At 42.7% G+C, this 20,445-nt stretch overlaps 1 protein-coding gene across 2 annotated transcripts; it reads left to right on the top strand.

Moving 5' to 3' along the window:
- Positions 1-147: 147 nt before the first annotated feature.
- Pus7 (pseudouridine synthase 7) lies at positions 148-20,302 on the top strand. 2 transcript variants are annotated; one of them, XM_084586963.1, is made up of 11 exons: positions 148-369; positions 956-1,372; positions 4,000-4,140; positions 5,781-5,843; positions 7,348-7,473; positions 8,981-9,042; positions 9,609-9,887; positions 11,669-11,782; positions 15,915-15,990; positions 17,006-17,160; positions 20,128-20,302. In XM_084586963.1, exons 1-11 carry the CDS (start codon positions 248-250, stop codon positions 20,247-20,249), a joined length of 1,677 nt encoding a protein of 558 aa, XP_084443089.1. In that variant the 5' UTR covers positions 148-247; the 3' UTR covers positions 20,250-20,302. The 2 variants fall into 2 exon arrangements, with proteins under 2 accessions (XP_084443089.1, XP_084443084.1); XM_084586958.1 differs by having other exon boundaries at positions 9,603-9,887.
- Positions 20,303-20,445: the final 143 nt, after the last annotated feature.

Here is a 20,445-nt window from a genome sequence, read left to right as displayed (position 1 = left end):
GTTGCAGCAAGCATTTTGCTCCTGCAACCCGGTTGCAGGAAGCATTTCGCTGCTGCAACCGGGTCGCAGCAGACGGCGCCGCCGAGGCTAGGGCTTGTTCTGCCGTCACCGAGTCATCACATGTCAAGCCAAGTTGGTAGTAAAGCCAATCGGCACCAACACTATACCAACACAGCGCGGAGCTCGGTCCACGCTGCCGTACCGTCGTACGTACTTCCAGGGACCATAGCCGTACTACCTGTTGAGTATGGCAAATGCTGATGCAGATGCGAGTGCTCCGAAAAAAGCACGGATAGGCTTTGAACAAGATGTCGGCATTACAGAATACGTCGGCACCCACAAGGGCTTCAACGGCGTATTGAAACAGAGGTAAGGCGATCAGGGACATGTGCGACAAGACTTCGGTTTAGGATCTCGCGATTGGTCATGTTGATCTCCCATCGCCGGTGGCCAACAGTCCGCCTGTGGTCCACTTTTCGCGGTGAATTGGCTTCTGCGTAGAATTGATGGGCGTGATGAATTTGCTCTGTTTTGTGACAGTCGTGTGCATGTGCGTCAATAGGTGAACTGACGGTCTAGGTGAATCCACACTGATGTATGACAGTCGTGTGCATGTGCGTCAATAGGTCTACGACAGTCATTGAGTTTTTAGAAGGGTGCCTTGTGAATTTTGTTTGCTTACGTAAATATTAGTGCGATCATAATGCGTTCAACCATCATCCCGAACTGCAACCCCACCAAGCAGCCTGCATCATGCCACGTCCAAGACCTTAAACGTTTAGGGTAAAAATCTCTCCGTGACAGTCTTCTTGAACTGAGTTGCTATTTGGGATTTCAGGAAAAATAACGAAGCACCTGGCAACAGCATGTTAGGCCAAATTCCTGCGCGCACCCATTAAACATCAAACTGGAACGAAGGATTGCTATCATGAAACGAACCTATTTGCTGTTGCAGATATTCGGACTTCCTGGTTAACGAGATAGACCCATCGGGTCGGGTAGTACGACTGGAGACCCTCGAACCGCCGTCCGAACCGGAGCCGGACACCGGCTGGGCCGACGAGAACGTCAGCGCTGAGGCCAGGGAGCATCTAGAGCTCCTTGCCGGGGGCAAGCGCACCGAATCTGTTGTCCTCCCAGCGGCCGGTCTGACCAAAGAGCAGCGCGGGCAGTTACACGCCTGGGTTCGCGCACACTGGCCGCATCTGGAGAGCCACACGGCCGATGGCACCGTTCGTGTCAGCCGGTCGACTGCTCAGCGCAGGCGCGCGGCCCCCTGGCCCTCCGGCCGCCCCAGCTACACCACCTTCGTCCTGTACAAAGAAAACATGGACACCATCGAAGCTGTCAACAGGATAGCCACCTTTCTAGGGTGGGATGTCAACCCTCATTGGCTATCTTGCATTTGACAGCCGGCCTGTGGGAAGTTAAAGTGAACTTCGAACGTTTGTCTGTAATTACATAGCGACTGAAACAATGCAGTGGCAGTGTGCAAGGTATGGGTGTTAGAGTGGATTATTAAGTACACATAGTATTATAGGAAGGAACACTGACTTGAATTGCTTGCAGTGAAGTTAGCCATATGTCACCTATAATCATGTAGATGGTTAGCTTGCAGCTATATAACCTTAGGGTTATACTTGAGGTTTGTCCCTGGCACTCCTGTAGCTTTCAAGGCTCAGAGTTATATCCTATATGAAAGATAACACACACAGAAAACAAATGTGCACCAAGAAGATGAAGCTGCAGATGCATCCTTTTATCATGCCCAAACATCTGTAGTACATCCGTCAAAAATATAGACATAGCAGATGCATTAATCTGTAACATCCATATGATACTTATTGATGATCAGAACTTGGAGATGTCCTCAGCTCATTTGTGCATGTCCTCAACTCGTTTGTTTTTTCTTATTTAAAAATTAGTCTGAGTAGCCATATGAATATACATTCAGAAAGAAAAAGTAGTGAACGCAGTTGTGGTTTATTGTTTTTGAGCAGCTGCAGGGTAAAAGAAGAAGAGAAACATATAATTGGCACAGTCGAGATGAAAAATGCTCCAACCTCGTTTTCAGCTTTGTCAGGGCAGCCCACTAGTTGCAGCCATTTAGTATTACAGCATTGTACTGGCGAGCTCTTTAGATAGTGCTGTTGTGGCACACTGCAATTGAGCACTGGTCATTGCTGTAAGTAACGTGGGACTACAAGTGAACTTTTATTTCATCAGTCCTTTGGAAATTTTTCTTCATTTTTTTTTAAAACTGCATTTGTGACGAGGAAACATTGTAGGATCACGTATACCCTGCATGTATGTCATGTATGTCCTGCAATCTGTTAAATTTGGTCACACATTTAGCCCCATGCTTACATGCATAAGTAACTTTAGCTGTCAGTGGTTAGATAATGCCCAACTTCTTTGATGCAATGCTCAACTACATTGGACGTGATCTTGATGTAGTGATGGACATGCACATCTTTGATGATGACGTGTTCAACAAAATGAAACAGTGATCTTCAATTACAGGAGTGTGCCTTTGTGGATGTGCTCATGATGCCTCTTAACAAATATGTTATCAGATTGCTTCTTAAAGGGACAGAACACTGGCCAAAATATGTCATGTGATTATGGTGGAAATGAAAAGACCTTGCCGCATATAGTACATGTCGAGCACTACAATATAAAAGAAAAGCTTTACAATTTTTATTTCTCATCGAAAATCGCATAAAGACAACTGAGGTGCTCCTTTGCGGAGAAACCCCCTTACTTTCACTGCAGTACCCCACATGACTACATCTTAACAAAATATTGCTGATTTTCGTAAGGTCACACTTTCCTTTTTTCTTCTTCGAGTGCTTGTCATAATTTACTATATTTTGCACTCTCTCCAGTGCGTCCTTAAATAAAAACCACCCCTCCTTTCGCATCGTGAGACATGCTTTCAGCTTTTGCCACTAGATGATGCTGCAGTGTTTTAATTCCATGTATGAAACGATGATAGTGCCCACTAAAACTTTCGTCGATGAGGCGTACGTTATTGCTCCGTAACAACCTTGGGTGTGAAAACTGAAAAGGACGCTACTCTATGCTAAAAAATGTCTAATTACTATCTGGCGAGTGAAATTTGTATTTAGTTTCGGTGCATCTTTTTTGACGACCTCCAGTTGTCATCGCTGCCGCTGCTCATGATTTCCAGAATTGGACCACATAAAAACGGGCGCATGCACTGATGGAAAAATTCTCGGTAAAAATTTTCTACTACGTTTTTACCAAAACCGCTATGGAAATGAACATTTTAGACAACTATCTTTTCAATGCGCCGAAAAAAATTCAATGCCTAAATTCTGGTTTCTGTCCCTTTAAAGACATACTGAGGAGACCTCTGTCCAAATATTGCTCTTTGTGAAAGTCACTTGTTTGTTTTGCAGCAAAATGTGCATATGTTGGATTGGATTCAGAACTTGATTTCAACTCATGATGTCAAGTCTGAAAATTACATTTTGATCACCGTAAGTGAATGGTGGTGTAGCCTAGCGTTTGAGATTCGGAAACAAAAATCAGCTTTGACGTAATCGTAGTTCGCCTGTGGAAACGTACCGTGGTGGCTGTACCATTCATTTCCTTTCTTTTCTAGCTGATGAAAAGATTCCTTTTCAGTTAAAGTAACCTCTTTATCTTTCAAATGCAGTAATCTGTTGATTCAGGCCAACTTCCATTTCTTCTCGGTGTCCCTTGAGTACAAAATGTGTAATATGTAAAAATTTGGAAATGAACCCAAGGTTTTAAGTATGCCAGACCTTAGTACATGATTACAGGCTCTGCAGCAGTGGAGTTGTGTGACCAGAAATCTTCCCAGTTTTGCATAGATTTGTGTTGCAATCCGAGAGATTGTGATGAGAAAATGTCAAAGTCCATATAAATGCTATAGAACATCGGCGAATGTCTTTGTAGAAGTTTGGATATGTAGCATGCAGCATGGAGAGGACTTGGTATCACTCGCAGGATGCGTCCTTCGTGTCTCGGCTATGCTGGTACCAAGGACAAGAGGGCGAAAACTTGCCAGCGGTTGTCATGCCACCGGTTGCCAGCCAAGAAGTTGCTGGAGCTGAATCGCAGGCAGGGCATCCGGGTGGGCAACATCACGTATGTCAAGCAGTCACTCCTGTCTGCAACTTTCTTTCAGAGTAAACGGGAATGGCTCTTCCCTTTGTTTTATGTTGCATGCAGTGCAGTTTATAAAGTACCTGCAACTAAAAATTAGGAACCCTGGCCTATTTGTACCTTATTCTTTTTTATTGACGGGCAGATGTCTCTTTAGGTGCTTGTGTACCAGTGTTGTCTTGTTTTTTTGTCATTGTCATTCATCCTTGTACCAAAGTATAGCGTGCCTACCTGAAGATGAAAAACCAGCTAGCCACCATCACAGCATTGTTTGTGTACAACTTGTTTTTGTATTGTGTGCCATTTTTATATAAAGGGGAGACATGGCTCTTAAAGCTATTTTCCCAATCTTTTAGCAAATTTGATGAAACCTGGTATCCTGATTCAGTTTCTTGCACTAACTTCAAATGTGTAACTATTTTTCTGATTGGTCATTTAGTTCAAAAGATAAGGAAATTAATTGTTCATAATAATGAGGAAAAATAAATAAATATTTGCAGAAACAATGAAAAAATAACCTCACAACAAAAAATTCACATGGGCATTTTGCTATGTACTAGAAAGCATAATGAATACAATGTTAAGAGTACTTTATCATCAGTATAACAAATATTAGCAATGTTATGTAGCAGATGTTATATAGCATGTGGAACAGTGAACTTTGAGCTGCTATAACATCGCTAATATTCATTATATAAAAAAGTGCTCCTAACACTATATTCATTACGCTTTATAGTACATAGCAAAGTGTCCGTGTGAATTTTTTGTAATGCAGTTATTTTTTCATTGTGCATTGTTTCATTTAATTTTATTTATCTTTTGAACTACTTGGTGAATTGGAAAAAATAGTTACGTATTTGAAATCAGTGCAAGAAACTGAGCCATAATACCAGGTTTAATCAAATTTGGTCAAAAATTAGAAAAATAGAAAAGGTGATGAAATGTGTAACCGTTTATTTTAAGAAAGATGTGCAAAACAAGTGGTTAAAAATGTCATTGTCAAGATGTCAGGTTTTCTGCCATGAAAGAGGGTAATGCTTTAAGTTTTGGAGTTTTATGGACAGCCAGAATTTTGCAGCAGTTAGTGCTCAAAATACTTTTAAAGATCCTAATGTTAACTCAATACTTGGGCCTCTGAATTATCATGCTGAGAAGTATATGGTGCTGCACGACATGGTAATTGTCAACAGTGCCAATTGTATTTCAGGGGATGAGTGAAAAGCTGTATCTTCTTCACTCATCATGACTTTGGAGCATATAGACCGTGCACTGTGAAGCTTTCGTGCTCTGCCGCAAACATAGGAGGCCATAAAGCTGCCAGAACAGTGACACCAATCCTGTCTTCATAAATTAAAGCAGATACTATGAGAAAATCTGTGGGAATCTCTTCTGGCTTGCTTTTTCATTGTTTGTGATGCATTTCAGTTTTGGATCTACATTATTAAGGCATTTTTCTTCTACATTTAGAAGGCTTGATTTTGCTTGATTGGTTTCTTAACCTCGATATGGACATTGAATATGAAATTTGTTGCTTTGGTTTCTAGCTTTTCATTTCAACAAACTACAAGCATAATCAGCCAGCTGTTGTGTATATCTCTACATGGTAGTTCTCTTGTGTGCAGTTTTGAAGACACAGCAATCAAGTTGGGTGACCTGCAGGGGAACCGATTTGCCATTGTCTTGAGGTAATCATACTTGTTGTAAATGTGTTGCTTTGGGAACAAAACCAAAACAAAATAAATCACAAGCGTCAGTAAGTGCCCTAGGGATCAGTCAGGCGTCACCAGTGTCTAGTATGTGCATAAGGTATTTCTTCATTTTACCCTTGCCTCGGTGTTGTAGTTCTGGTTTAGTATGATTTCTTTAGTATTCTATGTTCAACAGCCTCGGGAAAGAACAGCAGTTCACAATAGGTAGTGAAGCACTGGAAGTGGTAGGCAAATATGTCTACTTAGGACAGGTGGTAACCATAGGTCCAGACTATGAAAGGGAAATACTAGGAGAATAAGATTGGGATGGAGTGCATTTGGCAAGTATTCACAGATAATGACTAGCAGCTTACTGGTATCGCTCAAGAGGAAAGTATACAACAGTTGCATCTTACCTGTACTCACCTATGAGGCTGAAACGTGGAGGTAACGAAAAAGGTTCTACTTAAGTTAAGGACAACACAGAAGGCTATAGAACGAAAAATGGTAGGTGTAACGTTAAGAGATAGGAAGCGTGCAGAGTGGTTCAGAGAAATAACTCGAGTTAATGACATTCTAGTGGAAATCAAAAAGCAGAAACGGGCATGGCCAGGGCATGTAGTGCGTAGAGAGCACGTACGACCGATGGTCGCTTAGGGTAACAAACCGGATTCCAAGGGAAGGAAAGCGTAGCAAGTGCGGCAGAATGTTAGGTGAGCAGACGAGGTTAAGGAGTTCGCAGGGGTCAAGTGGATGCAGCTAGCACAGGACCAGGTTAATTGGAGGAGTATGGGAGAGGCCTTCACCCTGCAGTCTGTATAGTCCGGCTGATGATGGTGGTGGTGGTGGTGATGATGATGATAATTTCTTTTGTTTAAACGTGAATAGCTGAGTTCCCTGAATCCTTAGGGATACCATGAGGGTTTCTTTAGAAGGAATGCTGGACTGTGATTGGGATTTTTAGGCATTTTTGTGAACTGACTCTGAATTCAATTTCCTAACTGTTCAAGAAGCAGTGCACAGTGTTTGTTCAAATCTGTCACTGATGCTGCAAATCATCTACAGTCTCCTTGCTTTGGCATTTTCAGGAGTACTAAGCATTGAACTTTTTTTTTTTCATAAAGACATAGGTAGTACTTATAGTTCTTTAAGCAGCTTTATTCTGTCTCACTATTGGGAATGTATGCAATTCGAAATTCATAAGCGCTATTTTATCTCTATATGCACATGCACGCACGCATATACATACATGCACACATGTACGCAGTATTTTTTCTTCCTGCTAAACCCTGAGTTGTTGCATGCACGTGTGTTCTTATGTGTGCATCTTATTAAACGTCGAATAAACCTATCAAGTTTTTCAATATGACTGCCTGAACTTACCACACATGCATACGCATACTATCTCTCTTTTTACTTTCCCCTTCCTAGCACCTCCTTTCCCCCTTCCAGGGCTCTCTGTCAGTGCTTCATATACGTGCTCATGGCTGCCCTTTTGTAGGGATTTGGATGGCACCACAGAAGATCACGAAGAAGCAGTGCGCTCTCTGTCAGAGAATGGCTTCCTCAACTACTATGGCACACAGCGCTTTGGCACCACTGCTGTGGCTACTCATCAGATTGGACGGTACGACCTCCCCCTGGCCTGTTCATTGTGTGCTGCATTTATGCATGCTGAGCATTGAAAACAAAAGCAGTCCGAGGCTGCGCTCGGGAGGATGACAATGAGTATTTACTCCCTTATTAGAAATCTACTCCACCTTGGGGGTCTCCCCTAAATATTTGACCAAATGCGGTATGTAGGTTAGCCAGTTTTGCTTATTTCTCCAAAATTAATGTGCGGTCACATACGTTATGAAAGGGATAGGAATTGATCAACAGTGGATAAATGTTTCAAAGCTGTGCTAGCTTTCCTTACAGCTTTCTTGTTATGACTACAAAGGATGTCATAGTATGTGTTACAAAAAAGATAAAACACTGAAATGAATTGAACCTTAAAGCGAAGATCATTTTCATGCTTTCCCTCAATATTGCCAGCCTTCATGGCACTGCCTTCCTCCACCAGTGATGAAGTGTTGATGCTGTTACATAAGGCAGGTCCTGTTTTTTCATTCATTAATCATTCTGATTAAAGAGTGACTTGCTTCCTCTGGTGTTCTGCCCACAGTTCTAGTGTAGTGAGGGAGGGATAGGGGCAGTCTTCCTTGGATTACTACCTGGCCGTGTGCCCAGTGCATGTGTCAGTACTTTCACCTGTGTTCACAAAATAATATTAAATTTACCAATTTTTTTATATTGCTGTAATATACGGGCCACTAATAATGAAATGTCACAACATCCTCTTCGAGCTACTGTTGTGAAGAGAGTGCCTCAACTGCTTGATTGTGGTGTTTCTAATTCTGCCATTAGCATGCCTTTTCAAGAAATTTTTCAGGGAGTGAACAGTGTCTTAGTGATGCCTCGGTGTGATGGGACTTTCAACGAGAAGCACTTAAGGGGCTATAAGAATTAATTGCCTTCTAGTCATGTCAAGAAGTCCTGCATTTTGTAACCTTTCATTCTGTCTTCCTTTTATTTGGGTGTGACGAGAATTATGTCGAATGTCACAGGAAGTAGGGTGGAAAGCACCCAGTCACATTCACGGCCGCTCTGGACGTGACGCTCTAGCCGCCCTGCCACCATCACATACAGCCAAGTTGTACTACATGGATCATGCTGTGCCTTTCTGTCGCACAATCACCACATGGTTTTTTTCCTGTAATAGAAGTACTAACTCCGAGAAATCTTGTTAGGAGTGTCAAACATGTGCTGTGTCCTTTGTTGGCATTGGAACTGGCTCACCAGAACAGCACGAGCGTGGGGCATGTTTAATCAAATAATAGACGGAATGGCATTTCGGCATGGTTCTGCCATGATCAGCATGGTATCATCTCCCACATAGGGCTTACATGACCTCAGGAGCAGTGATCAAAGGCAAAGAACCAAGTAAAAGGAGAGCAAAATGAAGTGTCGTAAAATGTGGGCCCTGCTTATATGTTTGCTTTCGCATGTAATGTGGCTTCCATTCCTGCATTTTGAAACATATTTTTGTTGTTTCGGCGCCAGTGACTGCTATGCTGCCTTCCTTCCCTTAGGGCTCTTCTTCGAGGTCAATACGAGGAAGCGGTTGACCTGGTGCTACAGCCAAGAGTTGGCGGTGGGTGACACACTTATATAACCTAAACTTGTGCTTCTGTGCCCGTTGTGACAACTGTATTTTTCGTCGTTCTCATGTGGTGCATGGCTGCCTACCATTCTCTTCCTTTTTTAAGACTGAACCATGCGGTCTCTCAGGAATGCTGTTTTGTTTGGCTAGACCTTTACTGATACGCAGCCTTGATATTTTTCAGATGTGTGTTTGTCCGCAATCTATCTCATTGCTTAAGTAAATAGTATTGCATAAGTTCCTATTCCTTTGGAACTGGAAATCTTTCTAAAAGCTTGAAAGCTCCAAATGTACCGATGTCAAACTGACAACTTGCTGAGTAGAGGGGAGTATAGCTGACGGGCAAGCCCCAGCGACACATCACAGCTAGATCTTTTGTACGCGTACTGCTTTTACATTGGGTACAGTGCTGCTAGATTTCTTTGCGAAGTACCAGGTAGCGTCTCACTGCAAACATGTCGCGCTTTTCCCTTCACAACCCTGTCAGTAAAATAGACTGTTAGAATAGTTGATAGTCGAGAGAGCTGCAGTGTGCCTTCATTCGGTGGCAGATGCAGGAACCCTAGCGGGGTGTCGGGACGAGTGGATGAAGTCAAAGGATGCTGCGCGTGCCCTGTCCAAACTGCCTCATCGGGGCTGCATCGAGGGCTTGCTGCTGCGTGCACTGACCAAAGGTGGCGCCACCAACTATCTTGGTGCCCTGCTTGCCCTGCCGAGGAATGTGCGGCTGCTGTACCTGCATGGATACCAGAGCTATGTGTGGAACAGGCTGGTATCACGGCGGGTGCAACGGTTTGGCTTTACTGTGCTCCCAGGAGACCTGCTGATCACACCTGGTAGGCACATCTCTTTTCTAACCCCCTAGCAAACGTGGACGAGCCAGACCCATCATAAGCTGAGTGTCATTCCTGGCTCATGACAGGTGACAGGCTCGTCGAATGCTTTCTGTTGCTCTGACTACGGTTTGAGATGAGTAGGGCTTGTCTAAAGCCTTATTTTGTTTTTATTTCCAAGAGACGGCAGCTCTTAAACTGAAGGGCTGATTGCTTTTGCTTGGCCTGAACCGAGAAACTTCTCACTACGAAAATGAATGTGTCTGAGTTTGAGAGCGGCGATGTGAACGACTCAAGTGATACGACAGACTACAAGTTATTTTGTTTCTCAATTGAGGACAGTGATAGCGAGGACATATCTTGCAGTGAGGCAGAAAACGAAGACGAAGAGGACACAGTCACCAGCAGCCATAAGTAGTGTGAAATTGCTTTGAAAAACTCCCCTCCTGCACCTCCCAGGTTCGTCTTCCAAGGTTTGGCAGGGGTCACTTTTGATACCGGCTCTCTGTCAGAACCATCATAAATGTTGTTTGGTATGAAAAAACATTTCGTGTTATTTATAGTTATTGTTTTGGAAGCTCTTTCTGAATATGGTTACCTTGAAACAGCCGAATTTTCACACAACGCAAATATGCATAATAGACGTTAAAATATGGAAGAACAGCTAAGTCAGAAAGAGGTGTCAGTATCAGCCTGTGAATAAGAAAGACAATAATGCTATGATTGAAAGCCATCAAATTTTATCTTGGCTGTCTTGTTCTGGAGGGAGCTGGAGTGGTGTATGCTACTTGAGCTTCAGTTAGACCGTATTTCCATGCCATTTTTCAGCACCGCCTGCCATTGAGGGAGGCAAGGAGGGAACTGTTTTTGTTATAAGGCATGTCATGTTTTCTGTGTTTGGTCTACGATGGCTTGGTGGAAAGTGCCGAGCAGCATTGGTGAGCAATGAGCAATGTCAGCACATGTGTTATGAGGCACTTTTGCTCCTGATAGTACATTATAATAAAATGTGTGTTCTCTTTCTGCTTAAAAGTATTGCTCTTGATAACATTAGCTCAGTCTTCTACAGAGAGATCGTGGAAGTTTTCAAGGCTGGGAGTCTGTGAAACATTTATCTGCCACGCCCACTTGCTGTTGCCTGCAGGTTTCTGGTTTATCATTGATTTAGTGAGTGCAGCGATAAGCTTTCTTTTGTGAAGGGCACCACGGCTGTGTATGAGAGCTGTGCATACTTCAAATTTCTAGCTTGCCTAACTAAAGAAATGATAGAATGAAATTGCTTTTGCTTGTCACCTGTTTTGCTGCCTAATTATGTGTGCTGTTGCAAATATGAGGTACTTCACAAGTCAGAGTATTTACTCTAAATTTAATTATGACCAGAAAAAGTGCACATTGTAGTTGCGTCGACTAACTTAGTGTGCAGACAGATTTTCGTGTGGCCATTTTGGTATGGTGAATGCTAAAATCAACTAGAAAGAGTCTCGTCACTTTACTGGTGGAAAGATTGCAAAGGTCGTGTTCTCGTGTAGAAATCAAGGGCACCACAAATTCCACTGTACTTCATTTGGACTGTAGTTAGCAAGAACAGAGAACAGATGTGATCTGTTTATGTGCGCTGATTGAACTAGCAGGGTGATGATCAGTTCGTTTCTCGTACAGGTGCTCTTTTAGAATTAGAGTGAATTGCCAGCTGAAAACTGGTCACTCTAGAGCTGGGTGAGTGCAAGTATCTTGTTTCATGAAATAAATCGAGTGAGAGAGAATTGTGATTGTGTTAATTGCAGGGGCGTCCGAGGATGAGCCACGGGTCGCAGGTCCGGAAGACGTGGGCTCTGCCAGTGTGCAGTCAGTGGTGCTCCCGTTGCCAGGTCACAGCGTACGCTACCCACAGAATGAGGGTAACACATAGTGCTTTGCTAATGAAGTGGTGATCATATGTCAGCTACTGATGTGCACATATACACTATGGGTTGCAGCCCATCAGATGAAGTTAATTTGACACACTATTGCAGCATGCGAGCCATGTGTAAAAGCAAGTTGAAGGCAACTGTTTAGTGTTGCCTAGCATCATTACAATTGTTCCAAACACAGTTTGAGCCTTATGCTTGCTTGCTCGTTGAAAGCAGCGGTAAATAATTTCAAGGCAGTGAAGGTTATCGAACCAGCTTATAGTAGCCGTTTTGATAGGTAGAACCACAATTTCTAAACCATTTAGCAACAGCACTAAAATGTCGGAAATGTTTGTCGTATTCGTGCCGTCACATGGTTAGTATATGCTGATGTGGTATTCTGGCTCTTAACTGTCCACTACGTGAATTTTCATTTTCTGTCAGAAAAGCCACAGTGAGCTTAATTTGCAACAGAAGGACCAAAATCAACCTTAGCTTTCTGAAAAACTATGTGGTTTCTATATTTCAAGAAAGTGTTATCTCATGTCGTATATGATACACTACGCAGTTATAAGGTTATGTTTTGCATTTGAAATGGTCATAACTGAACAGGAATTACTGTGCTAAATGACAGAATGATAATTTGTTAAAGGAAAAGATTTTTCTTCTTTAAAGTTTCAGTTATAATGCAAGACAGGAACATACAAAAGATTTAATCTGTATATGAGCAGTGGTTGAATTAGCAGGCCGACAGATTCATTCCTACATGCGCCGTGGCAGTTGCAGTAAACAGTGTGAGGTTGGTGCAGTCTCTAAGCAGCGCTTCATTGCTTGTAAATGTTGAGACAATAATCTTAAGAGTCTATAGCAGGACGGTATCAGCACTTTTACTTAACAAGGCTTGGTGCACTGTCTGAACAGTCATCAAACGCAACAGTGATGCCAAGTGGGCCCTTCTCTTGGCTTTTTTAGACGAGGGCTTTCATTTCAGAGTTCATTCATGCAGCTTGCTTTCTTTCATATGGTACCACCTGATCGCGGAATGGACACAGGTGATCTGGTGTCCCGCCATCTCCTGCATGAGTTTGTCTAAGTCGTTATCTTCAACTCTCTTTGTTTTTGCCATGTAAGAGCAGTCCTTTTTGTTTATGTGAATTTAATTTTTTTTAATGCTTCTTTTGAGGCCTTATTTTTTTTCTAAATTTATGAGCTAGTTTCTGGCCATCAGTATTATCTGCTGCGGGAACACCTTCATTATCGCTTTCCTCTTTCTTTATACTATGTGTAATTTCTATTTTTGTCTTGCTTGTTTTCCTCGCTTTTTTCGTGATTAAGATTATCATCTTTGCCATCCTCAGTCAGTGTACTAGTGCTCCTCCTATCACCACTTACTATACCTCTGGTTATGTTATAAAATGTGCTGTAGTTCTGTCACCGCTTTAAACGGAAGCACTGAATTTAGAACTGCACCTTATGTTCTAAACACTAAGAGTTGTGCAAAACCTTTAGACTGCAGTTCATTTTCTGCTGTTGAAACTATGGAATGCCTTAGAATAGCAAAATTACCCATAAATGCTTGTTGTATCATATATGATACACAATTAAATATCTCTTCCACAAAGCAGTATGAATGCTCATTGCATCCCGGGTGCTATAATAAAACAGAGACATTTTAATGAATGCTGATATCTTATAATACTGTCTCAAGGTAAAATGAAGAGGATTTTATTGGCTATCAAATTTCTGTTGTCCCTATCAGGCTGGTGCAAGTTTTCAGCTTGTACACATTGCTTTTTTTTTTTTTTTTTTGATAAGGGTTTCTATGTTCTGCTTGCCAAATGATAAATTGACTAACACAGATTGTCCCTAATTCATGGATCGCTATGAAGAATTTCATAAAGATGCCCTCCAGTGCAGTCCAGTGATTGATATCGCCAATACTGAACTCCGTACCGACGCAAGTGGTCATGGAATAGGAGCTATTCTCGGTCAGCAACAACACGGCCGTACAAGGGTGATTGCGTATGCCAGCTGCCTCCTCTCAACACCCGAACAAAATTATTCTATTACAGAGCGAGAGTGCCTGGCGCTTGTCTGGGCTATTACGAAATTCCGCCCTTATTTGTTTGGCCGCCATTTTACTTTGATAACAGACCATCATGCCTTGTGCTGGCTTTCCTCTCTCAAAGATCCTACTGGCCGTTTGGGGCGCTGGGCGCTACGATTACAAGAATACACCTTTTCCGTCGTCTACAAGTCCGGCCGGCTTCACCAAGATGCAGACTGTTTGTCACGTCATCCCGTCGACTCCCCTAGTCCTACAGACTCTGACGATGATGCATGTGTCTTGTCTGTCTCCGCCTTTGCTAACATTGCCAAGGAGCAGCACCTAGATCCTTCTCTGCATTCCATTATCCTCCGTCTTACCTCCGACCGCCCTGACCCATCTCTCGCCTTATTTGTGCTCCACGAGAACACCCTATACCGACGTAATATGCGACCAGATGGCACAGACCTTTTGCTCGTCGTTCCACAACACCTGCGTTCCACCATCCTTGAACAGTTCCATGATGCTCCCACGGCTGGCCACTTGGGTGTCTCTCGCACATACGACAGCCTGCGCCGACGTTTCTACTGGCCGGGGCTCTACTGTTCTGTCCAGCAGTACATTGCCGCGTGTGAACTGTGTCAGCGTCGGAAGAAGCCCACAATTTTGCCTTCAGGTCATCTGCAGCCGATACCCATACCAACTGACCCGTTTTCCCGTATAGGCGTTGATCTCCTTGGCCCCTTTCCAGTTTCCGCCTCGGGGAACAAATGGATCGCCGTCGCCACCGATTACGCTACTCGGTATGCTATTACCCGAGCCATCCCGACCAGCTGCGCCACAGACGTCGCTGACTTCCTTCTAGAAAACGTAATTCTTCATCATGGTGCTCCTCGTGAACTACTAACTGACCGTGGCCGCTGTTTCCTGTCGCGAGTGGTTGACGAAATTCTCCGTTCGTGCTCCGTCCGCCACAAATTCACCACCGCATATCACCCCCAGACCAATGGCCTCACGGAACGTCTAAACCGTACCCTCACAGACATGCTGGCCATGTATGTATCTGACGACCATCGAGATTGGGACGTTCATCTCCCCTTTGTCACATTCGCCTACAATTCATCTGTCCATTCTACCGCTGGATACTCCCCATTTTATTTATTATTTGGCCGACAACCGTTACTACCCTTCGACACCTCCCTACCCGCGGCAGACGCCACCAGTACCTACACCAGTGATGCCGTCACCCGCGCTCATGATGCCCGCCGGATAACTCATGCCAGGCTCTCTGCATCCCAAGACTCCCAAAAGATCTGGTACGACAGCCGCCACCGTGATGTCCACTACACTCCTGGATCTCTTGTTTTGTTGTGGCTCCCGCGCCGTCGAGTGGGCTTGTGTGAAAAACTTTTGCCCCGTTACGCTGGCCCTTACCGTGTTTTGCGCCCCGTGACCGACGTCACCTACGAAGTTGAATCTGTGGCTCCGAAGTCCCCGTCCACAGCTTCAACCTCTGAAATAGTACATGTGTCCCGTCTAAAGCCCTATTATCAATGTTCTATTTCGCTAACATAGACCGCACCGGGACTGTGCTTTTCCCGCCGGGGGGTAGTGTTACTTAGCTGTATTCGCTGTTCGTGATGAGGATGAAGAAGTGCAACAGACTCCGAGAAGACGACGACGCTGAGTGTCGTGAAATCAGTGCCCTCATCAACGTTAGCTGTGCGGAGAGCTTTCAGACTGTAGATCTTCCACGTAACAATATCTCCAATTTATTGCTTCAATGGGTGCAACATGCTCGTGTATTTTCTTGAGTAGTCAATACTAGGATGTACAACCACTGTTCATTTTTCAATGCAGCCTTCATTCTCATTCTCACAGTATTTTAACGACCTGTCTGATATATTTGCTTACTCTTCTCTGTTTTCTCATAGAAAGTCCCTCTTTACAAGCTAACCTTCGGGCCTCCTTCTGTACTACTTACCTGTATAGCATATATGATGAAGTACAGTCAGCCCTAAACATTGAGTAGATGCCACTCTAGTATATCAAGGGGTCCCATGCAGTGCTGTTGCAAAGCTGTTCCTTGTGCAGTGGCTGACTGGTACAAGGAAATACTTGCGGAGGATGGACTCTCACTGGATTCGTTTGGCAGTGAACAGAGGCACAGGTATCATCACCCACAAGTTTTATTTGAGCAGTTTTACATTGTTGCACTCGAAAGCAAATGGTACAGTATCCCTGCTCCTGCAGAAAAAAAAAAGTTGCCATGAGGCATATATGTAACAATATGTCCAGTAAGTACTACATTTAGGTATTATGGAAAGGTGTACAGGCCTTTGTGGAAGGAAATTCTGGAGCTCAATTTTAGTTGAGATGCTGTAGCCCTGCACCTGTGCCTGCATTAGAGCATTTTGACAATGCAGTTGACTTGCTTATGGCTAAACAGTTAATCCAGGCTAAAAACTTCGCTGCAACATTAAAGATATTCCTCCAACATATTCATTTTATGGTGGCCAAGAATTGCCAGCCAGATAATTGCCAAAGTGTTTGAATGCTGTTGAAAAGTGACATCAAGTTGACTCACTTGCTAAGGGTTGATTTGGAGCAGTTTATTTATTTATTCATTTATTTATCTCTCTCTCTCTCTCTTTTCTTTTTCTTTTTTTAGGCCATGCACTAGTTTTATAAGGTGGTGTTCTTGAAAATGTGCCTGACTGCCTGCAAAATATAATTTTAGGTGCCTGAAGCAGTACTAGTTACCAATTAATTTTTCACAGCTGAACGAATTTCTGGGTGGAGTGACATATACTAAACGAATCTCCAGTACGAATTCTTCTCTTATGTTGTTCATTTCTCTCTCTGTTTTCGTTTTGCCTCAGGCAGCATTGCCATGCAGCGTTATGCATATTGAGTTGATTCGATGGAATGCAGTTACGGCACTGCCACCAGTAAATTTATTGTGAACTTTGCAAGCACAAATGTGCCATTTCTGGCTTTGGGTGACATGGCGACCTGCTTCATTTTAGAAGATGGTTTACCACAAGCATGGCGCTAAAGTAAAAAAAGAAAAAGATTAAGAAGCGTGGAAACCAATCTGCGCCTGGCTCTTGCAATAGTCAGCTGGTGCAATAGACTCAAGGGCACAAAGTGTGAGCGAGCAAGTGATGTGACATGTGCTGCAGAGAGCTGTCAATGAGTGGCTGCTACCGGCACCTGGTCACGATTCCCCGAGAAGTGAAGTGGCGAGAAGTGAGCTACACAGACCCCCAGGCAGCGTTGCTGCTCAGTGATCTCGACAGGCTGGAGGGACTGCCTGAGCCTACGGGCTGCTGCAAGGGTGAGTTACTGCTATGTACTGCTACATTTCATTGAGGTACACGTGGTGACAGGACTAGTTATCGGGGCAAAAAATGCAGTTGTAAAGGAAAAGGGTGCACAAGCAACCCAAGAAAAAGCGGTGATGCAAAGACAGTGACGTCAAAGTAAATGCTTTACTCTAGCAATCAAATAGGAAACTGCAGGGTCAGAAAAAAGGCAGAGAAGAAAAATGAGGTGTAACTAGGCCGAATTCTGTCTTTTCATTATACCATTCTCTTTTCTGGAATTTCGCTTTTACACCGACGGGTCGATCACAATATACCGAAATATGCAAGTACTAATCATGCTTGAGAGATATGGCATCAGGGGTGCTGCAGGGAAGTATTTTGGGACCTATTCTTTTCCTATTTTACATAAACGATATAGTGGAAATAAAAATTGCAAATTCATTACTTAAACGATATAATGGAAATAAAAATTGCAAATTCATTACTTAAGCTGATGATTGCTCCGTCTTTTTTGCAGGAAAAGATCTTTCCTGCATTACTATTGATGCAGATGCGTTTTTGCTGTAGCTTAGATGAATGGTGCAAATCAAATTGTCTTGTACTGAACAAATCAAAAGCAAAGTGCGTGTTGTTTCGTATGCTGGGATCGTTAGCTTAGATACCTGAATCTGTAATCATTGGCCCCCTACAAGGTTTCGATCAAAAAATCTGTGCAAACTCTTGGCATTATATTCAATGAACATATGTCATGGAACCGGCATGTTCAGTATTTATTGGATAAATTAAATAAGATTGTGGGCGTATTAACTCAGCACCGGCATACTCTCCTGACAGCTATTAAAGAGTGCTCTATGATGCCCTTTTCAGCTCTTATTTACGTTATTGTGTGCTGGTATGGGGTAATACCACAGACAAAAGCTTGCACAAATTCACATTAGTACAAAAAAAGCGGTCCACGTGTTATCAAATGCCTCCTGTTTAGAACACACAGCATTTCTTTTTGAAGAACACCGAATTATTAGAGTTTAGGACTTGTACACTCACACTCTTGTTTTCCTATAAGAAAGATGTTCAGGGCAGATTCGACGTGTTTCTCGACCTAGCACATCTTGAACACACCGCAACAACATATCCTTTTCGTTACCAACCTTCTTGGCATGTTTGCTTTTCACGCACAAAATACGGCAAACAGAGTATTCGGCACACATTGCCAACAGCTTTAAATTGCTACGACTCACTAAATATTGGCATTACTACATTAACAAAAAAAGTACCTGACAAGTCTGTTTGCCTCAAAGTTAAGGAACATTTTTCTACAAGCATGTAATTTTTTTTACGCTGCTAAATTCTTAGGTGTGGAATGTGCTACCAAACTACTATATATATACATATACTTTTAACCTGTGTTTGAAGGCTTACTTTTCACATGCATTTTATGCGTTTATATTATTCATATTAGTATGCTTCACTGCTTTACTTTGTGCAGAGTGCAGTGTGTAAAAATTCTTGTCACCTACTAAAAATATCATATAAGCCAATTTTTTACGTTTTTTTTTTTAAATTACAAGTGTGTCGTGAGCATTTTAGGTCTTCCATTCCAACATCACTGTGATTTTTAATTTCTGTATGTCCATACGCACTTGTACTGGTACATGATGTGTACTATATTTCTGTTTGTTATAATTTATTAGATATGGCTGGTATAGAGCTAATAGTAAAGCTGAATGTAATATGTTTCCACTGCTGATGGCTGGCTGGAGCGCAGTCAAGCTGCAGTGACGCAACTTTTTCTCTGGCCGCGTTTTTCGCCTTGTAAAGTTGCAAAATGAAAGGTACTTCGATTGATTGATTGATTGATTGATTGATTGATTGATTGATTGATTGATTGATTGATTGATTGATTGATACAGGTGAGCTTAGAAGAGAACATCGTAGGTGGTAGCTTGGATAAATTTTAGGGGCTTTTTGGGCGGTCGATGTGAATTTATTCTTTTCAGGAGTTTTATTGACTTCAAAAGCTCCTGGTTTATTTTTATATATAGCATCTTGTTTACCAATCTCTTGCGACATTATCTGTTGTATTTTCTGTCCACGTTTGGAGCCAGGCTGCATGCAAAGAGGCTTTATTGCCCATTTTCTTTTTGATGAAAACCATTTTTAACTGTTTCATGCAGTTTTTCAGAGTGATATACTCTCATAGTACTATTGCTGTGCACAGGCTTTTTCATCTCAACCCTTTTATTACTACCTGGTACTGAGTCATCTGTTAAACACAATTTTGTGAAAATCGGTTTGGCAGACTTGTCGCTAGTTCCAAGTGAGAATTTAAATCTGTCGTTTGAGTCACCTTCTTTATGCTTCACTTCATTTTGTCGTTCTTATGCTTTCTTTTTTTTTTTACAACTGAAGAGTCATTGCCATGCCTTTGAAATCAGGTAATTGCTCTTAGTGGGCACCATTACAAGCAAGCATGCCTGCATCTTCCTAGACTCATTAAATTTTAGATTGTTTAACACTGTAATTTAAGGCTTTTGTTCTAAAAACTAATAAACGGATGACATGGAGGCAGCTTTTGGGGTAATCTTCTATATTGGTTGTCTCAAAAATGAATGACAGTTTATGTCGTGCTGCTTAACGTAAGAACCAATTGATAGCAGTTACTCTACGCTATGTGCGACATGTAAACAATCTCAATAAAAGGAGAAAGGAGGCAACATCATATGCATAGCACAGTATTATAGATAGATACCTTAACCCCTCCTACTCCCCTGGTCCTATCCTCCTACTTCCCCTTTGTGCTTTGGACATGTAAAACAGCATTGTGGATCTAACAGCCGTTGCTGTCGAGAGTTGACTGTGAATTTCTTTTCTTATCAGAAAAATGTACAGATGCAGCATATGGTGCTCTGTGTGAAGTGTTAAGCCTAGTCCAGGAGGCTAGGGTACATATGTATGCCATATTTTCTTTTACTGTGCAGGTGACAGCGATGCAAAGAGGGCACTCATATTGGAGTTCAACCTGGGCTCTTCTTGCTATGCCACCATGGCAGTGAGAGAACTAATGCACCGGGACTGCAGTGCATGGGTAGCATCTGCTTGAGGCTGATGATGTTGACCGCAATCGAGGCTAATAAAACATAATGGTGCTACTAAGTTTTGTTTTTCAGTTAATTTGCTTAGCAAAAGCTTGAATATTGTGGTCCTCTAATGCAGCTTTATTACTTCACTTATATGGCGTCATTTATATCAGCAGGCATTGTGTCTGTGAAGGTTGTAAGACAGCAGGTCACTAGTAC

The sequence above is a fragment of the Amblyomma maculatum genome, chromosome 1 (assembly GCF_055883805.1).
Source record: "Amblyomma maculatum isolate TAMU_Amacu chromosome 1, ASM5588380v1, whole genome shotgun sequence".
Taxonomy (NCBI): domain Eukaryota; kingdom Metazoa; phylum Arthropoda; class Arachnida; order Ixodida; family Ixodidae; genus Amblyomma; species Amblyomma maculatum.
This window is presented reverse-complemented; position numbering and strand designations above follow the sequence as displayed.